Raw genomic sequence first — 20,523 nt, forward strand, 5'->3', positions numbered from 1 at the left:
AATGGGGAAAAGGGGGACCTATGTAATACTTTCACAATAAAGATTTTTAAAAATAAAATCCTAGCCCTAACCGGTTTGGCTCAGTGGATAGAGCATTGGCCTGCGGACTCAAGGGTCCCAGGTTCGATTCCGGTCAAGGGCATGTACCTTGGTTGCGGGCACATCCCCAGTGGGGAGTGTGCAGGAGGCAGCTGATCGATGTTTCTCTCTCATCAATGTTTCTAACTCTATCCCTCTCCCTTCCTCTCTGTAAAAAATCAATAAAATAGCCAAAACCGGTTTGGCTCAGTGGATAGAGCGTTGGCCTGCGGACTGAGGGGTCTCAGGTTTGATTCTGGTCAAGGGCATGTGCCTGGGTTGCGGGCACATCCCCAGTGGGAGATGTGCAGGAGGCAACTGATCGATGTTTCTAACTCTCTATCTCTCTCCCTCTCTGTAAAAAATCAATAAAATATATTTTAAAAAAATCAATAAAATATATTTAAAAAAAATAAAATAAAATCCTATGTAATAAAAATCCAGCAACTGAATGGCGGAACGACCAGAACAACTGGTCGACCAGTCGCTATGACGCACACTGACCACCAGAGGGAAGACACTCGACAAAGGAGCTGCCCATTGGTGGTCAGTGTGCTCCCACCGCTTGGCTGACCTGGATGAGCTGCACTCCCACAGTGGGCCAATCCCTGCAGGCCATGCCCCCCACCAGTGCATGAATCCATGCACGGGGCCTCTAGTGAAATAAATAAAGAGTGCTGGGTTCAAAGTTACTTGAATTCATTTTTTTTCTTCTGCATGAATGATTTTGTTATTAATTTGATTTACAGGGAGGTTCATTTTAAACTGAAATTTTAAGTATTTTTCTCCAATCCTTGTCTATTGACTTTTATGTTTTGGATATGTAAAACATTATTAACATAGTTCAAAAGTCAAAACTATATGCAAAGGTGTATTCTGAAAAGTCTCATTCCTTTCCCATCCCATTCTCACTTAACCCCCCTAGGCAAGCCATTTCATTCATTTCTGGTTTATCCTTAATCTTTCCTTTTACAAAAATAAGCGGACACACATATAGACTTTTATTTCCCTTACTTACACACAAAAACAAAAGCATTCAAAATGCGCTTTTTCATTTTATTTTTTAGGAAGGTTTATTGAAGTATGATATATATTCAGTCAAATTCACCCTTTTCAAGTGTGGAGTTTGATTGATGTTGACATGTGCGCAGCCAGGTAACCACAACCAAAACCAAAATACAGAAAACGTTTCCATCCCCTCACAGCGCTCCCGTGCCCTTTTGCAGTCGGTCTTCTTCCACTCCCAGCCTCCGATGAACAGATTTAATTCCTCTCTCCATTACTTTACTTTTCTAGAATATCATAGAAATGCAATCATACGGTATTTAGCTCCTCGTGTCATCTGGCTTCTTTCACTAAGCGTAATGCATCCTTTGTTGTTCAAAATACTAATAGTTCCCTTCTTTTTATTGCTGTGTCCTATTCGTCGTGTGGCCAGAACTGTTTGTTTATTCCTTTCCCAGTTCATGGTCATTTGGATTGCTTCCAGCTGACTTCACTTTACTTTTATATCTTAACAATATAAACCGGGAATAATTGAATATCAGCTTATAGAGTTCTATTTTCTTTGCTTCCCTGCATTTTTGAAGTTGCTTTTTCTGGTGCTTCCATACAGCTCCTCTCCCCTCCCCTGCAAGACTTGTGTTTGTCACCCTAATGCTGTTAGAGCAGTGTCCTAATACACCAAGGTTGTGGGTTTGACCCCTGTCAGGGCACATGCAAGAATCAACCAGTTGCCGAAACCGGTTTGGCTCAGTGGATAGAGCGTCGGCCTGCGGACTGAAGGGTCCCAGGTTCGATTCCGGTCAAGGGCATGTGCCTGGGTTGCGGGCACATCCCCAGTAGGAGATGTGCAGGAGGCAGCTGATCTATGTTTCTAACTCTCTATCTCTCTCCCTTCCTCTCTGTAAAAATCAATAAAATATATTAAAAAAAAAAAAAAAGAATCAACCAGTGAATGCATAAATAAGTGCAACAACAAGTTTATGTCTCTCTCTTCCTCTCTCTTCCACTCTCTAAAATTAATCAATAAAAAATGTTTTAAAAGATATGTTTGTCAATAGAAGTTCTTTATTTTAGATATTGGAGATCTAGTATCTTCACTTCATATCAGTTTTTTTTTTTAACTTTCTTGTAATTAAAAAATGATTTTTAGATTTTGGGGATCCAGTGTCCACACTCCAAAGTTATGTGTTTAAAAAAACAAACAGGCCCTAGCAGGTTTGGCTCAGTGGATAGAGCATCAGCCTGTGGACTGAAGGGTCCCGGGTTCAATTCTGGTCAAGGGCACATGCTGGGGTTGCGGGCTCCATCCCCAGGGGCATGCAGGAGGCAGCGATCCCCAATAGGGAATGTGCAGGAGGCAGCTGATAGATGATTCTCTTTCATCATTGATGTTTCTGGCTCTCTCTCCCTCTCCCTTCCTCTCTGAAATCAATAAAAATATATTTTAAAAATTAAAAACAAACAGTAATGTGCAAGGACAAATGCTTTTGGATAAACATAGGCCTATTTTATGACCTTTCTTTTTTTTTTAATTAAATCTTTATTGTTCAGATTATTACAGTTGTTCCTCTTTTTCCCCCCATAGCTTCCCTCCACTCGGTTCCCACCCCACCCTCTGCCCTTACCCACCCCCCCACTGTCCTCATCCATAGGTGTAAGATTTTTGTCCAGCCTCTTCCCGCACCCCCACACCCCTTTTCCCCCCAAGAATAGTCAGTTCACTCCCTTTCTATGCCCCTGATTCTATTATATTCACCAGTTTATTTTGTTCATTAGATTATTTATTCACTTGATTTTTAGATTCACTTGTTGATAGATGTGTATTTGTTGTTCATAATTTGTATCTTTACCTTTTTCTTCTTCTTCCTCTTCTTAAAGGATACCTTTCAGCATTTCATATAATACTGGTTTGGTGGTGATGAACTCCTTTAGCTTTTTCTTATCTGTGAAGCTCTTTATCTGACCTTCAATTCTGAATGATAGCTTTGCTGGGTAAAGTAGTCTCGGTTGTAGGTTCTTGGTATTCATCACTTTGAATATTTCTTGCCACTCCCTTCTGGCCTGCAAAGTTTCTGTTGAGAAATCAGCTGACAGTCGTATGGGTACTCCCTTGTAGGTAACTGACTGTTTTTCTCTTGCTGCTTTTAAGATTCTCTCTTTGTCTTTTGCTCTTGGCATTTTAATTATGATGTGTCTTGGTGTGGTCCTCTTTGGATTCCTTTTGTTTGGGGTTCTCTGCGCTTCCTGGACTTGTAAGTCTATTTCTTTCACCAGGTAGGGGAAGTTTTCTGTCATTATTTCTTCAAATAGGTTTTCAATATCTTGCTCTCTCTCTTCTTCTGGCACCCCCATAATTCGGATGTTGGTACGCTTGAAGCTGTCCCAGAGGCTCCTTACACTATCTTCATATTTTTGGATTCTTTTTTCTTTTTGTTTTTCCGGTTGGGTGTTTTTTGCTTCTTTGTATTTCAAATCTTTGACTTGATTCTTGCGATCCTCTAGTCTGCTATTGGAACTTTGTATAATATTCTTTATTTCAGTCAGTGTATGCTTAATTTCTAGTTGGTCCTTTTTCATAACCTCAAGGGTCTCACTAGATTCCTTGAGGGTCTCACTAAATTTATCAGATGTTTCTAGAAAATTCTTGAAAACCCTTATAAGTGTGGTTTTGAACTCTATATCCAGTAGTTTGCTTTCCTCCATTTCTGTCATTTGTGACCTGTTTCTTTGTCTCCACATTTTTTATGCTTCCCTGTGTTGATAGAGTGGCTTTCTGTGCTAGGTGTCCTATAGGGCCCAGTGGCTCAGCCTCCCCAGTTACCTGAGGTGGACACTCTTGGTGCACCCCTTTGTGGGCTTTGTGCACAGTCTTGTTGTAGTTAAGCCTTGATTGTTGTAGGTATCACTGGGAGGAATTGACCTCCAGGCCAATTGGCTGTGAGAATCAGCTGTGTCTGCAGTGGGAGAACTTCTGTGCTGGAGACACCCTTCTGGGGCAAGACTTGCTTCAATGGGGCTTTGGTGCTCACTGAGTCTGCCCCCTGAGTGTGTTCCTTATGAATCTGAGAGTTGTAATCGGATGGTCCCACTCTGACCACTGGGTACACTGGCACTTGGGTCTCTAGAGGTGCTAATTTAGCTCTGCATGAAGACCCCACATGAACTACGGAGAGATCGTGCGCTCGTCTTCTTCTTCGGGGTGGGAGGGGCCCAGATGAGGCCCAGCTGTGAAGCAATGCAAGCTGCTGTGGGGCCTTGGGCCTTCTTTTGGAAGTTCTGGGTCTCTCTGACCCAGCTGCAGTTTGTTAGGTAATTTTCAGATTGCAAAGGGCCAGGCCTTTCATATGCAAAAGCCTCTGCGCACAGCTTGGGTGGGGCGGGGTCTCAGGTGATCAACAGGGCGGAGCAAGCAGCTATGGCTGCTCCTCAGTCCTGCCCTAAGAGGCCCCAGGTCTCAGTGTCCCGGTAATTGCTGCAAGCACCTCTGAGAGAAAGCCACCCTTGAGTTCCGACCGATGCCAGACAGTCCAGTTTCTCCCCGTATGAGTCTGGGTCCCCAGAGACTCACCCAGAACTGGAGTTCAGAGCAGTCGGGAGCTTGAGGCTCCCTCCTGATTGAGAAAGACAATTGTGTCCTCAGTTGCCAGCCCTTTCTGCGTCCGCCTCCGTACCTCTACACTTTACTTCCACACCTCCTCTGAGTCTCAGTGTGCTTTTCTCTTTCCTTCTAGTTGTAGAATTTCCACTCAGCCAGCCTTCCTGTGGTTCTAGATGATGCCCATTTTGTCTTTTAGTTGTAGTTTTGAAGTGGTTGTGCGAGGCAGCAATTTCTGGTGTTTACCTATGCCGCCATCTTGGTTTTTCCTCCATTCATTTTCAAAGAAAGTAAAAGGGAGGTAAGGAGAGAGGGAGAGAGAGGGAAACATCAATGTGAAAGAGACACATTATTGGTTACCTCCCACATGCCTGACAGGGGCTGGGAATTGAACCCACAAACCAGATACTTGCCCTTGACTGGAAATTGAACCCAGGACTCTTGGGTGGACGGGCCAACACTCTAACCACTGAGCAACACCAACCAGGACTAACCTTTTATATATATAGATCGTGTCTGCCATACATTGAAATACATTAGAATTTTACATTTGTAACTTTTAAATAAATTGATTTTTACCTATGGTACCAATTGATCTCTCCACCAAATTGACATAGTAGATCAAATGTTCTAATGCTGTATAAACAGCCTTATAATGCAAACAGTGCATACCTACTTCTCAACCATCTTGATTCTGTATCAGTGGGAGGTTCTGTGGCAAGAAGAACTGTGTTCAGCTCACACTTCCCTAGGCTGAGCTATAACTAGGATGCAATGTGGCAGTAACTACAGTAACACAGAGACACAAAACTCAGCATGTTGTTTTTCAAATGGTAGATTTTTAAATCATTGGCATCTTTAAGACCTAAATTTTGAGCTTGCTGGAATTTTTTAAAACCAGCAAATGTAAGGCTCACTTCAAAAAATAATGTGATTAACTTTGGCCAGAATGAGATAAAAGCGTCTCACCATCTTCAAAGAAATCTGGCCACACGAATAGACGCTACCAACCCCAGTGGTTCAGCTTGCCCAGTAATGAGATCTGCCCAGAGATCACAGAGAACCAGCGCTAAATGGGTCAGAAGGAAGCCTCAGGTTGAGACTTTCCTTGTTTAAAAAAAATTTGCTTTGAGAAAACATTAATTCATTTCCTTCCTCCTTTTAGAAAGGAAAATGAGGGCCTTGCCTCCACATGTGGACTCATTTCATCAGCTGAAATCAGAGAATCACATAATGGCAGGCAGGACTCAAACTTGCTGCTCTGGGTGGGGGTGAGTCAAGATTCCAGCAGTAAGTTAGCTCACCATTTACTAGGGTTACCAACGTGAACTGTGGCAAACTTTTCTTAATGACAGCCTGACTTATAACTGTCATTTTAAAAATATATATATTTTTATTGCTTTCAGAGAGAAAGGGGGAGAGAGAAACTTCAATCATGAGAATCATTGATCAGCTGCCTCCTGCACGCCCCCTAGTGGATCGAGCCCACAACACAGGCATGTGACCTGACTGGGAATCGAACTCTGACCTCCTAGTTCATAGGTTGATGCTCAACAACTGAGCCACGCCGGCCAGGCAACTATGTAATTTTTTGAATGTTGAAATTAAAATTTTTCTTATTAAAATGATTATGCCCTCACTAACAGGATATTGATAACACTTCTCATCTTGATCCAGATCTCTTTGGTCGGGGAGTGGGGCGTCAGTTCTCCTAAGTATTGCAGCAAAAAAATCAGCTGACCCTTAAACCATGGGGATTTGGTTTAGTGAGCCGTAAATGCTTCCCCCACTTCAGCACTAGTAAATGACCAGCTTTAGGCATTTTACCAAACAAAATGGGAGACCGAGGACATTAAAATCTGACTTCCCTATGTCAGAAGATGAACTCATTGCCAAACTGTTAACTGTCAAAGAAAGCAAACTAACCCCCCCACCTAAAAAAAACAACCTAGAGCAGTCAACAGTAGCTTCTAAAAGGCCTGCCTTGAAAAACATCCTGTCCTTTGAAAGTGTGTTTTTTTCCCTTTAGACTTTTGCAAATTTGATTCAGAAAATAGCTCAATTGGTTTGTTATAGAGCAAGAAGTGTGTGTGTGTGGGGGGTATACATAGATTTGTGACCATTATTTTAAGTTGTATGCCTCAGCACCGAGAACAGATGAAGATGTGGGACATTGACTAAACAGTTTAAGATTACACACACACACACACACACACACACACATTTTATTGATTTCAGAGAGGAAGGGAGAGGGAGAGAAAGATAGAAACATCAATAATAAGAGAGAATCACTGATCGACTGCCTCCTGCACTGGGGATCGAGCCTGCAACCCGGGCATGTGCCCTTGACCAGAACTGGAACCCGGGACCTTTCAGTCCGCAGGCCGATGCTCTATCCGCTGAGCCAAACCAGCTAGGGCCAGTTCAAGATATTTTGTAGTTTCAATTCCTCCAGTCAGTGTCTGAAGTATTAGAAAAAGGACTGAAACAATTTCCAAAGCATCAGGAATTTCCATTTTCACCCAACGTAGTCTTTGTTTCCTTCCAACAGTTCTCTGTTAAATAAGAGAAGGAAAATCTCTGCATAAAGTTTTCTTCCTTTACTTGGAAGGTTGATAGTGATATACTTACAGGTCAATAATGTGTTAGGGAAGCCTTGCCTCCCTAACCTTGTTTATAAACCTACCAACCCTCACCCGGACAATGCCCTCCTTGCACTCAGCCTGTCTGGGCAAAGCTGTTATTTCCTGATGTCCATACCTCGGGCAGTTGTTTGATTTTTTTTTTTAAATATATTTTATTGATTTTTTACAGAGAGGAAGGGAGAGAGAGATAGAGAGTTAGAAACATCGATGAGAGAGAAACATCGATCAGCTGTCTCCTGCACATCTCCCACTGGGGATGTGCCCGCAACCCAGGTACATGCCCTTAACCGGAATTGAACCCGGGACCCCTCAGTCCGCAGGCCGACGCTCTATCCACTGAGCCAAACCGGCTTCGGCTGATTTTTAATAACACCAGTGCACTTCTTTGGGGTGGTGTCTAAGACATGATTATTTAACATTTGCCAAAATGTTTAGAATAGTGTAAACATCATCAATCCACCAACTGGATTGTGACTTCTTTTGTGCTCTTGATTTTTTTCTCAAAATTGCTTTTTGTCAAGCACATCCATATGGAATATAATTGTATGTACTGCTATTTAAAAACTAAAGGGTCGCCCTATCCGGTTTGGCTCAATGAATAGAGCGTCAGCCTGCGGACTGAAGGGTCCCAGGTTTGATTCCTGTCAAGGGCACATACCTAGGTTGCAGGCTCCATCCCCAGTAGAGGGTGTGCTGGAGGCAGCCAATCAATGATTCTCTCTCATCATTGATGTTTCTATCTCTCCCTCTCCCTTCCTCTCTCTGAAATAAACAAAAATATAATAAATATATATATAAATAAACTAAAGGGTCATCAAAAACAAGAACATTCTGAGAAATTGTCATGGCCAAGAGGAGCCTAAGGAGCCACGATAACTAATGGAATGTGGTGTCGTGTAGGACAGACCTGGCAAAAGACATTAGGGAAAAACTAAGGAAATCGGAATAAACTATGGGCTTTAATTTGCAATACTGAATTAATGCTGGTCCATTAATTGTAACAAAAGTACCATAGTCGTGTAAGCCTTCAAGAGAGGAAACAGTGTGGGGTATAAAGGAACTCTGTACGATCTTCTCAATTTTTCTGTAAATCAAAAGTGTTCCAGAAAGTTATATAAACTGTTCTAAAAATAGCTTAAAAATAAAAACTAAAGTTGTTACTTGAACTTCAGTTGTTTAAACTTTTTACTCTTTTATCCATTTGTTTAGCTGCTTATTCTGCTGCTTAAAGACCTTTCATTTTTTTTTAATATTTTTTTTTATTGATTTGAGAGAGAGGAAGGGAGAGGGATAGAGAGATAGAAACACTGATGAGCTGCCTCCTGCATGCCCCTTACTGGGGATGGAGTCTGCAACCAAGGTACATGCTCTTGGCCAGAATGGAACCCGGGACCCTTCAGTCTGCCAGCTGATGCTCTAGCCACTGAGCAAAACTGGCTAGGGCAAGACCTTTTGTTTTTATAACTGCTGGAGAGGTGCCTGCTGGATGCTACGCATGAACAGATTGTAGACACTTGGGTTCTGAATAAATTGTGTTTGAATAAAGGTCATCATGATTGTTTCTTTTTATTCTTACTCTAAAAGAAAATAATATATCTGGCATCTTTTAGTTGTACCCTTTTATCTGCCTCTCTAATAAACATATTTTTCTCAAAATACATGAAAGTGCATAAATGTTCTTTTAAATTCAGAGTGGAAGGGTATCTTACAACAACCTATGAGATCAATATCCTGAAATGAGGTGCCTAAGATACTTAATCCTACCAGCATTATTAGAGCAAATGCAACCATAAAAGGTGTCAAAAGTCGGGTTCATTGGTAAGGCGTTGAGACGCCCTCCCGCGGGTCCCAGGGGAAGAGCTGGGAGACATGCTTTGGGTTCTTTAGGACGCAGGCCAGGGTTCAGATATGTGCCCACGTGTCTTACAGAGGCCTCTCCAAGAAGCACAGGTGAGGAACGCATGGGCGGCGCTGGACCGGGCCTGCTCTGCTCCAGGTGCTCCGGGGAGACCGTCATAGCGGGTGTCCTTTTCCCACGGATCTGCAGGCTGCATCCCTCCCAGGTGAGGTCAGGGCCTGCACGGGCTCAGGGGGCACTGGCGCTCTGCCGCCTTTTACCCTATGGAATTAGGGGCGTGGGGGCAGCTCCCAGAGACGGGTGATGGGTGGAGGAAAGCAGGCAAACTGAGGCATGCACAGAAGCTCCCTGGAGGGACAAGAGGGTGCGCTGGGCAGGCCTTACAGGGGTAGAGGGACAGGGGGAGGGAGCCTGACTCATCCTCTCTGAGTCTAACTTTGACTACCTGGTCCCTGTGTGTCTACTCTCCCCACCCGTCACTAGCCAGCCTCTTAGACCTGAGAGGGACCCAGGTGGGAGCGATTTCAATCCCCAGGTGGTTCTCACAGCCACTGAGAATCACGCCACCTTATAGTGCCCTCTTCTCTTAACCTGGACTCCCAGAACCTCCTGACACATCCCAGGGCTCTTTTGCTCTTTACCTGATGGATTCTCCTGATGTGAATGCCCAGCTTCGTCTGCCCTGAGCTTTACTGGGTCACCCTTTCCAGTTTGGTTCCCACGAAAGGGAATTGGATGTATTGACTCCTTGCTACGATGAGTGTTGGGTGGGGCTGTGTGGCCCCAGGTCCGCTCCCGGATTGCAGGCCAGCTGACCCCATGACCACTAGCTGGGTGGTCTAGTCAGGGGTGAGAGGGGCCTACAGGAACCCCTGGAACAAACCGGCCTGGGGGAGGGCTGTGGACAGGCCAGCTCCCTTTAGTGACTTGCCTCGTCAGCAAGCACCTACCTCAAGATTCTGAATTTTCTTTTGTTGTTGTTGTTCATCCTCACCCAAGGATATTTTCCATTGATTTTTAGAGAGTGGAAGAGAAGGGGAGAGACAGAGAGAAACATCAATGTGAGATAGATCAATTGGTTGCCTCCTGCACGTGCCCCGACCAGGGCCAGGTATCAAGCCTGCAACTGAGGCACATGCCCTTGGATTCAAACCCAGGACCCTCCAGTCCACAGGCTGACACTCTACTGAGCCAAACCGGCTAGGGCAGGACTCTGAATTTTCCATTGGAAAACCGTACACTGTTTTTAAAGACACTTAGCTCAGAAAACATATCATCTTTCATAATTCAGCAGTTTCCACAGAGCACTTAATCAGAAAGCCAGGAGTTGGCTGTATCAGATGCCATGTTATACTCTGGCTACTAAAAGGAGCAACTTCGTCTTTTTTAATCAACTAAAAAATAAACCCGGTGATTCCTCTTCCAATTTTCCTTTTAACTTGAGGGAAGAACAACTTGGGAGGGCTACTTTAAAAATTTCTTGTTGCCAGATTTGGACGCAGACATGCAGAACTGGTAGAATTGACACACTTCACTGGGCCTGAGCATCCCTTGGGGTGGGTGGGGTGGGGTGAAGCAGAGGAGAGGCGAGTTTCTCTGACATCCCCAGACTCCTAGGAGGCTAGCAAGGCCACAATACCTTTTCCTCTAGTCAAGAATGCCTGTTGCTTTGTTCCGGCCTCTTCTGTGGAGAACAGAAGCCCTACTTATTCTAGCAACTGTTCCTTCCTTTTCTCCAGAGTCTAGAGACATGATTCTCAGACTCCAGCTGATTGATTGGTCCAGGGTGGCTCCTGATTCAAGAGGGGCAGATCAGAGGCCTTCCCTGGTGTCTTTGAACTGAACTTGGAAGGAAAGTATGCCCTTCTCCTGGCCTGGATATATTTTTATTGAGAGAAAGGAAAAGATAGAAACATCAATGATGAGAATCACTGATCAACTGCCTCCTGCACGCCCCACACTGGGGATTGATCCTGCAACCTGGGCATGTGACCTGACTGGGATCGAACCGTGACCTCCTGGTTCATAGGTTGATGCTCAACCACTGATCCATGCTGACTGGGCAACAATTAAGATATAAAAATTAATGTATGGTACCAGGTGGGTGCTGGAAATATTAGGGGGAACACTTTGTAAAGCATATGATTGTCTAAGCACTATGCTGTACACCTGGAACTAATACAAAATAATATTGAATGTAAACTGTAATTGAAAAATAACATTTAAATATATATATAAAAATTAAGAGCTACTAGCAATATAATCACTGCTATATGGTGGACACCCATGCAGAGTGAGAGATAATAATGCTGACCTGCCCTGGCCCGTTGGCTCAGTTGGTTGGAGCATCGTCCATGCACCAAAAGGTTGCAGGTTCGATTCCCAGTCAGGGCACCTACCTAGGTTTCGGTTTGGGTTCCCCAGTCGGGGCGCATGTGGGAGGCAACCGACCATTGTTTCTCTCACATCCATGTTTCTCTCTCTCTAAAAATCAATTTAAAACATCCTTGGGTGAGAATTTAAAATTTAAAAGTAATAATAATACTGATCTGCAGAGAAGCAGACAGCAGATGCAAAGGCCTGGTGGCACTGGTGTTCCTGCCATTTAGCTGTGCCCTTATCCTTTCTGCAGTTTGGCTCATCAACCCTTACTTCAACATGTGAAATGCCTCGGTCCTCCCAGTAACACACAGGTGTGTCAGTTACCTGTCATGGCCAGAATCACTGCACCACTGCCCCCGCTTCCTGGTGTCACCGGCTCCCAATTCAAAGTCCTGGGCAGATCTGTCTGAGTGGCTGAGTCTACATCTGCCTGTGCCTTACTTTCAAGAGAGCGAGGAAAGCAAGCCTTTCAGCTCCTGTCGGGAGGGGGGCTCCACCTCCCCAGAGATGCAGAGGTGGGGATCTCCAAACACAGGACAAAGATCCTGATCCAGGCAGCACCAAATCCTGAGTCTATCCAGGGAGTAAGAAAACGAGAGTCCAAAATCATTCTCGGAAGAAGTTAGGAGGGGAGGGAAAGAGAGTGGTAAACTATGGGAAGAGCAAAACCAAAGGATCTTTTCTTTTCTTAATATATTTTTAATGATTTCAGCGAAGGGAAAGGGAGAGAGAGAAACATCAATGATGAGAGAGAATCATTGATTGGCTGCCTCCTGCACGCCCCCTACTGGGGATTGAGCCCGCAACCCAAGCATGTGCCCTTGACCGGAATCGAACCTGGGGCCCTTCAGTCCGCAGGGTGACGCTCTATCCACTGAGCCAAACCAGGTAGGGCTTTTCTTTTCTGTTCGATAAGATTAGGCCTGAGCCATTTCATAGATGACAAACAAGGAGGTCTCATGACAAGACAAAAGTAGCTAGCACTCCATCCTGCCTCTCCAGCAGCAGGACGGAGCTGTCCAAGGACAAGGCCACGCTGGACAAAAGGACATTGCTCCTGAAATAAAGGAACTAGAAGCGTTATTAATGACTCCTCAAAAGACTCAGTTATCTGTTGCCTTTAATTAACATCTAAATAGATAACATTATTCTTCTATAATTATAACATGGAAATGTCTATGAACAAAATAGATAAATTTTTTGGCAAATGCCTAGGAAAGAATAGTCAAGTTCATCCAAGGTTTTAAGCAGCAGCATCTATGCAGCCGGGGTGTGGTCAGTGTTTGGGGACAGAGGTAAATATCCGCAATCCGTGCATTCCTTTGATTTCTTCCTTTAGGGCCTAAGGAAGGAAAAGAGCATCATCATTTCCTTTGTATATGGCATTGGCTACAATGAGTCCCTCAGACAGTATCTTCATACAGCTCTCTATCTGTAAGACACTGTGCACCTTCTTGCAGCACTTTTTCCATTTTTTTGGAAAACAATTTATTTTTTTAAATCAGAATCTAACCTGGCTCAAAAATCAGAGGCCTAAAAAGGCATACAGTGACATCTCCCTCCCACACCTGCCCTCTATCCCCCAGTTTCCACCTCCGTCCCCCAATAGCAGTGGTTCTCAACCTCTGGCCCTTTAAATACAGTTCCTCATGTTGTGACCCATCCATAACATTATTTTCGTTGCTACTTCATAACTGTAATGTTGCTACTGTTATGAATCGTAATGTAAATATCTGATATGCAGGATGGTCTTAGGGCGACCCCTGTGAAAGGGTCGGTCGACCGCCAAAGGGGTCGCGACCCACAGGTTGAGAACCGCTGCCCAATAGAGAACTGCTGTTAGTTTCTATGCGAAGACTCAACATTGCATAGTCAAGCTAATATAAATATATATTCCCCCACACACACACTACCTTTTTAAAACAAAATGGTAGCACTTTAAACACACTGTTCTACACTCTGCTTTCCCCCTCACCTCTGGAGAGCGTTCTGTATCGGCATAAAGAGCACATTCCTTGTTTGCATCAGCCTGGCATATGGATCTATCATAACTGCTCAGCCCAGCCCATCATGATGAACTATTAGGCTGTTTTTTGTGTTTTGCTATTTCAAACATCAAACAGCTGTTCTTTAAAACCACACTATTTAGCACAAATAGCCCACTTTTACTTGAAAAATAAAGTTGTAAAATATGAGACTCAGCACCAGGGCACAAACCTGAATGAGCCACCACAGCCAAACTGCATTCATTTCTCTGGCTTGCCAAGAGGAAAGCTACTGGGCCCAGGGAGGCGTGGACCACGGGAGCGTATAATCAATGCAGAGGAAGAGTCCACGTCCTTTACATTAGGCCCAAATCTGACCATCACAGTGGGGTGGACATTCCGCCCCCCCCCCCCCCCAGTCTGTCCAGCCATCTCCCTTCTCCTGGGGAACAGCTGCTTTCCACGTTGTGTGCTGCTTGCTGGTGGGACTGCCAACTGGCCTGGCACTGAGGGAGCTATGCCCCTGACCCAGCCTGAGTGGTTCAGGTGTGACACCGGCTTTCAGCTGGGGACACAGATGGAAAAGCCACGGGAAAATGATGAGAGAGGCAAGAGAAGTAACACAAGTCCACGAGAAATGGACTCAGTGCAGTGATGGGTGCGCCAGACCCCAAGCCGGCTCAGGGCTGTGGTGGGTGTTCCCAGGAGGGAGTGTCTGCTACTGAACTGGCCACTCGTGCAGGAGGCAGCCCAGGAGCGGGGCAGCTGGGGATGGAATGGGCAGAGAGGGACAGGGCATCGGGCCCAGGAGCACAAGGTGGGGAAAGGCTGGGAACGCACCGTGGCTCCCCAGGAAAAGCCTGGCTTCCAGGCAGGTATCTGAGGGGTGAACTAAGGCAGGCCACACAGGGACTGGTGATCCCAGGCCAGGAGGGTGGGACTGGACTCTGTGGGCAACCAGGATGCACAGGGAAGGGCTCTGAGCTGGGGAGACACAGGCAGAGGCACCCTCGTGAGGACCCAGGTGACGAGCACCAGACAGGAAAGGGGCCAGGGAAGAGGAGAGGGCAACTGCTGTTTACCAAATGCCTCCCACATGCCGGCCCGAGGCTGGGCACGTGTGGGCAATACCTCACGCGATCTTTGCCGAAGAGGAAACGAAGGCTCAGATCCCACTGCAAAGTGGAGAGCCAGGTCAGTGCTCACTCTCCTCCCTGCGGCTGCTCCCCAGGCGGGAACAGGATGCAAGGGGAAGAAACACTTGTTCTCCTGGCACCCCTGGAGGAATGGTGAGTTCACTCCTGAGGGTGGAGGAGTGTGAGCTGCAGTGGCAGGGGCTCCCCATCCACAGGGAACCAAGCAGGGACCATTGGAAGAGCCAAGTGGTTGCTGTTCCATCCCCGACAGCCCGGCAGACCACTGGCACCTTCGGGCCGTAGGTGTCCGCGTGCGAGTGAAGGGTTGGGCTCCACGATGATCCACAGACAGATTTAGAAGGGAACCAGCCCACACAGGGCTGACAGGCCAAGGGGCATTAGTATCCCTGGATACAAGGCAGACAATGCTTGAGTCAAAGGGTGGAGGGCATTCATCCCTGCCAGGCAGGTCGGGAGGCAGCACTTGAGCTGGGCAGAGGAGGGAGGAAGGGAACCCTGCAGGGGGTCCGATCTGGGCGAAGCTCATGCACAGAGACCACGGGGCAGGGCCAAGGGAGGGTGTGTGCCGAGACAGGTGGGGGGGCCTGGAACAGCAACCTGGGACGCCTGAACGTGACGTAGAAGGGGTCACAGCGGGGCCCTCATGACCAAAGCAGTGCTTTACAAACGCTAACCTAGTTCACAACGTTGAAGACCTTCCAGAATGATGCCAAATATCCCTGCTGAAGGCGGCCAGTTTACAGACACGCCCCAGGGTCAAGGCTTGTATTAATTCCACGTAAAATAAGCGTAGATAATAAGTAAACCGGCCTTGTCTGGTTAAAGCTGATGTTTCAGGCCCCTATGGTGTCTGTCACTGGGTCTGGGGCAGCTGGAGCAATTCTCAATCATGCTGTGCCCCAATCTGTAACGCAGTCCTGGAGAGAGGCTCAAAAAATCTTCAAATCTACAAAACGTATCTCTCGGCACGCCTACATTTACCAGTACTATCCAATATGTGACCACAACAGTAAGCACTGGCTCATACAAAAACACGACAAAACTATTAGGTGGCTTGTTTTCCGTTTTGAATAGAAGCCGTAATTGTCCACAATGGATTCCAGATAGTTCCCGCTTACATTTTCTCAGTCCTGGGTCCTGTTGGCATGACTGTGGCACTGCATTATTCTTTCCTACGACTGCCAGTCAAATACCATGCCGCCCGGCAGGCCCTCCCGGATGTAGGGACAGGGGTGGAGGGGCAAAGGGGCGCTGTTCCTCTCTGACCTGATTTACCATCTGGTGCTGCTGGACAGTCCTCTTCTCCTTAAATTCTTCTGACTCGATTTGGATTTCATACATCGCCCCACAGCCTCCTGAAATAAATGCGGTTTGAAAGCGTTTCCATTATTAAGTTGGGGCCGCCACAGCCCGGCAGGTCCTTGGAGTCACGCACAGTCTCAGGGTCCGAATACTACTGTTCAGCGGAAGTTGCTAAGACTGTTAGAAGCAGGCTACGGCTTAGGGTCTGAGCACACACACCTCCTGGCAGGCTGCCCCCATCCAAAACGTGTTCCTCCTTTGGCAAGGCGGGTGCCCCACCCAGGGTTATCACTTGTGGGGGAGGAAAGATAAGGCGCGAATGCAGGTTTTCCTGGTATTTCCTTTTATTAAGCCAACAAATGCCGTCGAAGAGTGTGGGAGGGACTGAATTTCAGTGTTCCTCCTTCAAACTATACCAGCAATCGCTTTTTTAGTGCAAAAATACACTAAAATTTGGTTTGAAAACTAGAATACTACCCAAAAGAAAGGAACAAGGATGTGCAAGAGAGACAGGGACATAGGAGCTGCAGCCCTGGCCAGGGTTGTTAAATGGTTAGAGAGTTGGCCCAGCAACAGAAGGGTCACGGGTTCGATTCCCAATCAAGGGCACGTGCCTGGGAGGCAACCAATCTCTCACTTGGAAGCTTCTCCCTTTCTCTCTCCGTCCCTCCCTTACACTCTCTTTAAAAAATCAATGGAAAAAATATCCTCGGGTGAGGATTAACAACCACAACAACAATGCTGGCCGCTGGCCGCTGGCCGCCAGGCCTGGCCAGCCAGGCGGGTCTCTCTCCAGCGCCTCCTGCTCTGTAAACAGCACCGAGTGTTTCATCAGGGCTTCGGCAGGGAGGGAGAGCTTTCTGGTGAAGTGCTCGAGGCAGAGCTTGTGGTGGACTCATCCACACCCTGACCAAGCTCTGTCTCCACGTGGCTGGGGAGCTAGTGCTGTGACTGATGAGAAAGAGAATTTCCCCCTCCCCGTGCTGTTACACCAGGCCACTGTGTGCAAAGCGCTCTGTTTCCCTTCTCTTACAAGCCCTGAGTCCAAGCTTTGCTTAAACCAAGGCTGCCGGCCTCAATGCCCTTTCTGTACTCGGCCCCAGGCTGGGCAGAGTCAGACAGGAGGTCAAGTTCCGGCTCTGCCTACGTGGGCCTGGGCAGGTACAGGGCTCGTGATATCAAGGCCTCAGCATTGCCGAGACCCCGGCAGAGTGTGCACCCCACCTCCCACTCCAAAGGATCTTCAGATTGATTCATCTCTATTCCCAGAACAACACTTTTTTCTAAACCTTCTCCCAATGTTACGTTCTCAGAAAAGCCTGTGGGCCGTTGTGGCTGTGCAGAGCGGCCAAGACCGAGTCGGGGTGTGGGAGTCAGGTGCCCGCCCACTGCCAAGCTCCCCCCACCCCCCGCATGGGTGTGTCTGGCAAAAGGCCCTATCTCCCCCGTCCTGTGGGTGCAGGAGGTGACTGCCCAGTCAGCCGGCCTGAGGAATGCACGGTCTGGCTGGGGCAGGAAACCGGCTCAGGCCAGAGTCTGCCCTGGGTCCTGGTTGGCCGCCTCCTCCCTGTGAGGGGCTGGGCAGGTTCCCGGGCCTCCCTGGGCTCATCTCTTCGTGAGGAAAGGGAGGCAGGTACTTTCCTCAAAGGGACAAACTCCCGCTGGTCCGCTCCAGCCCTGACGTTCGAGGGCATCAGGAGAATGTGGGGGGATTTCTGTAAAGCCCACCTGGCAGTCAAATTAAAGGCCGGGCCAGAGCCCAGGGGTGACTGAGAGGGAACTCATCCCCACAGTCTCCCTCCATGGTTCTGTAGCCCCTCCTCCACATCTGCCCCAGAGCCACCCGCATTAAGGAGCAATCAAGTGCCTTTTGCTAAGCCCACCTCCCCCTCCCCGCCCCCTGCCCCTCCAGAGAACAAAATCCCATCAAACTCTGCGGGAAGATGAGGAAACCTTACCTGAAATGTCAGTGACTTTGATAGTTGTAGCTCGAGGAAAGCTTTCTTTGAGGATTTGGGTTACTTTGAGCTCCCCGTCAGTCTGCGAGGCAAACATCCGCTGGGTGCAGCGAAGAGGAAGCTGCCACAGGACAGAGAAGGCAGAGGAGAGGCATGGCTGAGCAGGATGACGCTGCCCCCAGGGGGCCACTGTGCAGGACCCACCTGCCATCTCCCCACCACCCCCACCCCCCGCCCCGGCAGGGCCAGCGTGGCCCTGGGCTAAGTCATCTAAGCTCGCCGGGATGCAGAATCAGCTTTCTTGGGGTGGGGATGATTGTAAATAACTCATTTGGACTCTAGAGACAAGGCCCCAAACCTAATTCAACAGATGTCTGACTTGCCATGATGATGCCGGGAGGAAGACTATCATGATGCCAGTTGTACAGGTGAGGAAACTGGCATTAAGTAATATGCCCAAGCCTGGATCCATTAGTAAAATGCAGAGCTGGGAGAGGCCAGGCAGCTGTGCCCCGCTGGCCCAAGGTGCCACTGACCAGGCACTGGTGGGGCCAAAATGCCACCTACCCTTTAGGCCTGATTAATATTCCAGCCTCTCCAGTGGGATATGACCTTGTGACCTACTGTTCAATAAGCCAGTGACCTTTTGCAACATGAATTCTCACTGGGGGGAAGCAGACTTCTATTAAACCACCTGAAGGAGAAACATTTTTAGATTATTTGCCATTGGCAACCACTCTCCCCCGTCCCCTAATGGCTACCACAGGGACCCAGTGCTTCCGAGGGGAGCGTATCTCAGTCCTTAGGGGTGAAGGCGCAGAAAACCAGGCCAGCAGCCCCTTGGCTGAGTTGATGCTGAGAAGGGAGGCGTAATATAGGGTATGACAGGCCTTGAAGGTCAGGCTAAAGATGTTGGACTCAGTCAGGCATCTTGGTGCCAAAGTCACCTGCACAAAGCGGTGTCTTCTGAAGCTCGTCAGGAAAGATGCCCAGGTAAGAGGCAAAGGCAGCAGGGCCAGCTCAGGTCCCTGACTGGAGGAGGACGGCAGGTGGGGAACACCTGCACTGTTTATCCCGTGCTGGTGCTAAAGGGACCTCCCCCCACCCTCAGTCCTGGCCACCCTCAGGCCTTTCCTGATGGCCCAGAGCAGGGTCCTGTGTGATAGAATCTCGGGGCACCTTCTTTAAAATGACCACCTGGTCTCAAAGGCCATGACCGAGTCTGTCCTGTTACTGCAGCCCTCCAGGGCTGAGCCAGGGCAGGCCCTCGGAGGACCTGGGGATGGATGATGGATGGATGGACGGACGGATGGATGGATGGATGGATGAGCAGGGAAAGGACCACACAATTCAAGACATGCCTACTGGACACCCACAAAGAAGTCCGACAAGCAGCTGAAATGCAGGTCAGCAGAAAGAGCTGGACTTACACTGAGTGCTGTGTGAAGGGAGAAAATGTTGTGGATCTGGGTAAGACTGGGTGGTGGGGTGGAGTGGGGTTGGAGGGACAAAGGCAGAGAATAATGGGGTGGCGGGCAGAGGGCAACCACTGAGGAGTGCAGTGGTTGTCAGCGCTGCAGATTTCTCAGGAGAAGGCTTTCCTGCGTAGCAGATGTGTGGGCAGCAGCCTTTAAACAGGCACCCTACTGGCAAAATCCCCAGCGGCCGCCGGGCCACGCTGACAGTCACCCGTAGACCTGCCTGGGGAGCGGGTCCAAGGCCAGCCGGGGAGCAGGAAGCACAAGGGAGGACAGGGAAAGAGGTGGGTGAAGCGAGGAAGGGATGAATCAAGGGGGAGAGGAAATGAGGAGCGCGCGTGGTGAGTGCCCTCTGCTGGGCTCGACGCCGGGACTGTGGGATTTGTGCGGGTCAAGGTCAACGAGGCCGGCGGACGTTCCCACAGTCCAGACCCCGCCACATGCCCGGCACGCGCGCCGTGACTCCGGCTAGGACTCCGATGCCCGCGGCTCGATAGAGCAGCACTGCTTTTCCCGTGCCGCTGCACTGGGGTGTCTGGGTGTCTGGGTGTCTGGGTGTCTGGACCCTCGCCCGGCCTCCACCCGGCTCTGGGGGCCCCCTAGCGCACCGGGTCCTGACACTTCCCCGAATGCCGGTTGCCGGGACCACTGAACGAATGAATCAACGAGTGAAAGAATGAATGAACGAGAGAAAGGACGGGGAGCCCCTGCCCCGACCCCGCGGCCCCTCCGCAGCTCCCGCCCCGGGGCGAGCACTTGGCCCTGCCCGTGCTCACCGCGCGGATCCGGCGGAGCAGAGGCGCTGCCGCGGCCGGGCTCCACGCCGCCATGCCCGGCCGACGCGACCCGCCGCCCGAGGTCGCCGCGTCTCCCGAAAGGCAAGGAGCCCAGAAGCGAATGCCACCGGGGCGGGCGAGGCTGCCCCCTGCCGCCCGGAGGCCGCGGGCCGCCCGCGCCGCTCCGCCCCTCGCCCCGCCTGGTCTGAGCCTGCGGGACGCGCCACCTGGGACCTGCCGCGCCCCGCCCAGGGTCCCGCCTACTCGGCGCTCCGACAGCCAATCCCGGCCCGTTCCACCAGCG

At 48.7% G+C, this 20,523-nt stretch overlaps 1 protein-coding gene across 3 annotated transcripts; it reads right to left on the reverse strand.

Moving 5' to 3' along the window:
* Positions 1–12,665: 12,665 nt before the first annotated feature.
* BOLA3 (bolA family member 3) lies at positions 12,666–20,341 on the reverse strand. 3 transcript variants are annotated; one of them, XM_006096782.3, is made up of 4 exons: positions 20,220–20,339; positions 17,966–18,086; positions 15,972–16,060; positions 12,666–12,905 (listed from the first exon to the last, which is right to left on the reverse strand). In XM_006096782.3, the coding sequence occupies exons 1-4, from the start codon at positions 20,271–20,273 to the stop codon at positions 12,840–12,842; spliced, it is 330 nt and encodes a 109-aa protein (XP_006096844.1). In that variant the 5' UTR covers positions 20,274–20,339; the 3' UTR covers positions 12,666–12,839. The 3 variants fall into 3 exon arrangements, with proteins under 3 accessions (XP_006096844.1, XP_006096845.1, XP_006096843.1); XM_006096783.3 differs by lacking the exon at positions 15,972–16,060 and having other exon boundaries at positions 20,220–20,341; XM_006096781.3 differs by lacking the exon at positions 20,220–20,339 and having other exon boundaries at positions 17,966–20,149.
* Positions 20,342–20,523: the final 182 nt, after the last annotated feature.

This window comes from Myotis lucifugus, unplaced genomic scaffold (assembly GCF_000147115.1).
Source record: "Myotis lucifugus unplaced genomic scaffold, Myoluc2.0 scaffold_186, whole genome shotgun sequence".
Lineage (NCBI taxonomy): Eukaryota > Metazoa > Chordata > Mammalia > Chiroptera > Vespertilionidae > Myotis > Myotis lucifugus.

Excerpts from the sequence above, each read along its gene's own strand:
- BOLA3 (XM_006096781.3), bottom strand. The coding sequence starts at position 18,176 with ATGGCAGGTGGGTCCTGCACAGTGGCCCCCTGGGGGCAGCGTCATCCT. Across the intron at positions 16,061-17,965 it reads CAAAGTCACTGACATTTCAG|GAGGCTGTGGGGCGATGTAT; the intron begins GTAAGGTTTCCT and ends CATTTATTTCAG. Across the intron at positions 12,906-15,971 it reads AGCACCAGATGGTAAATCAG|GCCCTAAAGGAAGAAATCAA; the intron begins GTCAGAGAGGAA and ends TTCCTTCCTTAG.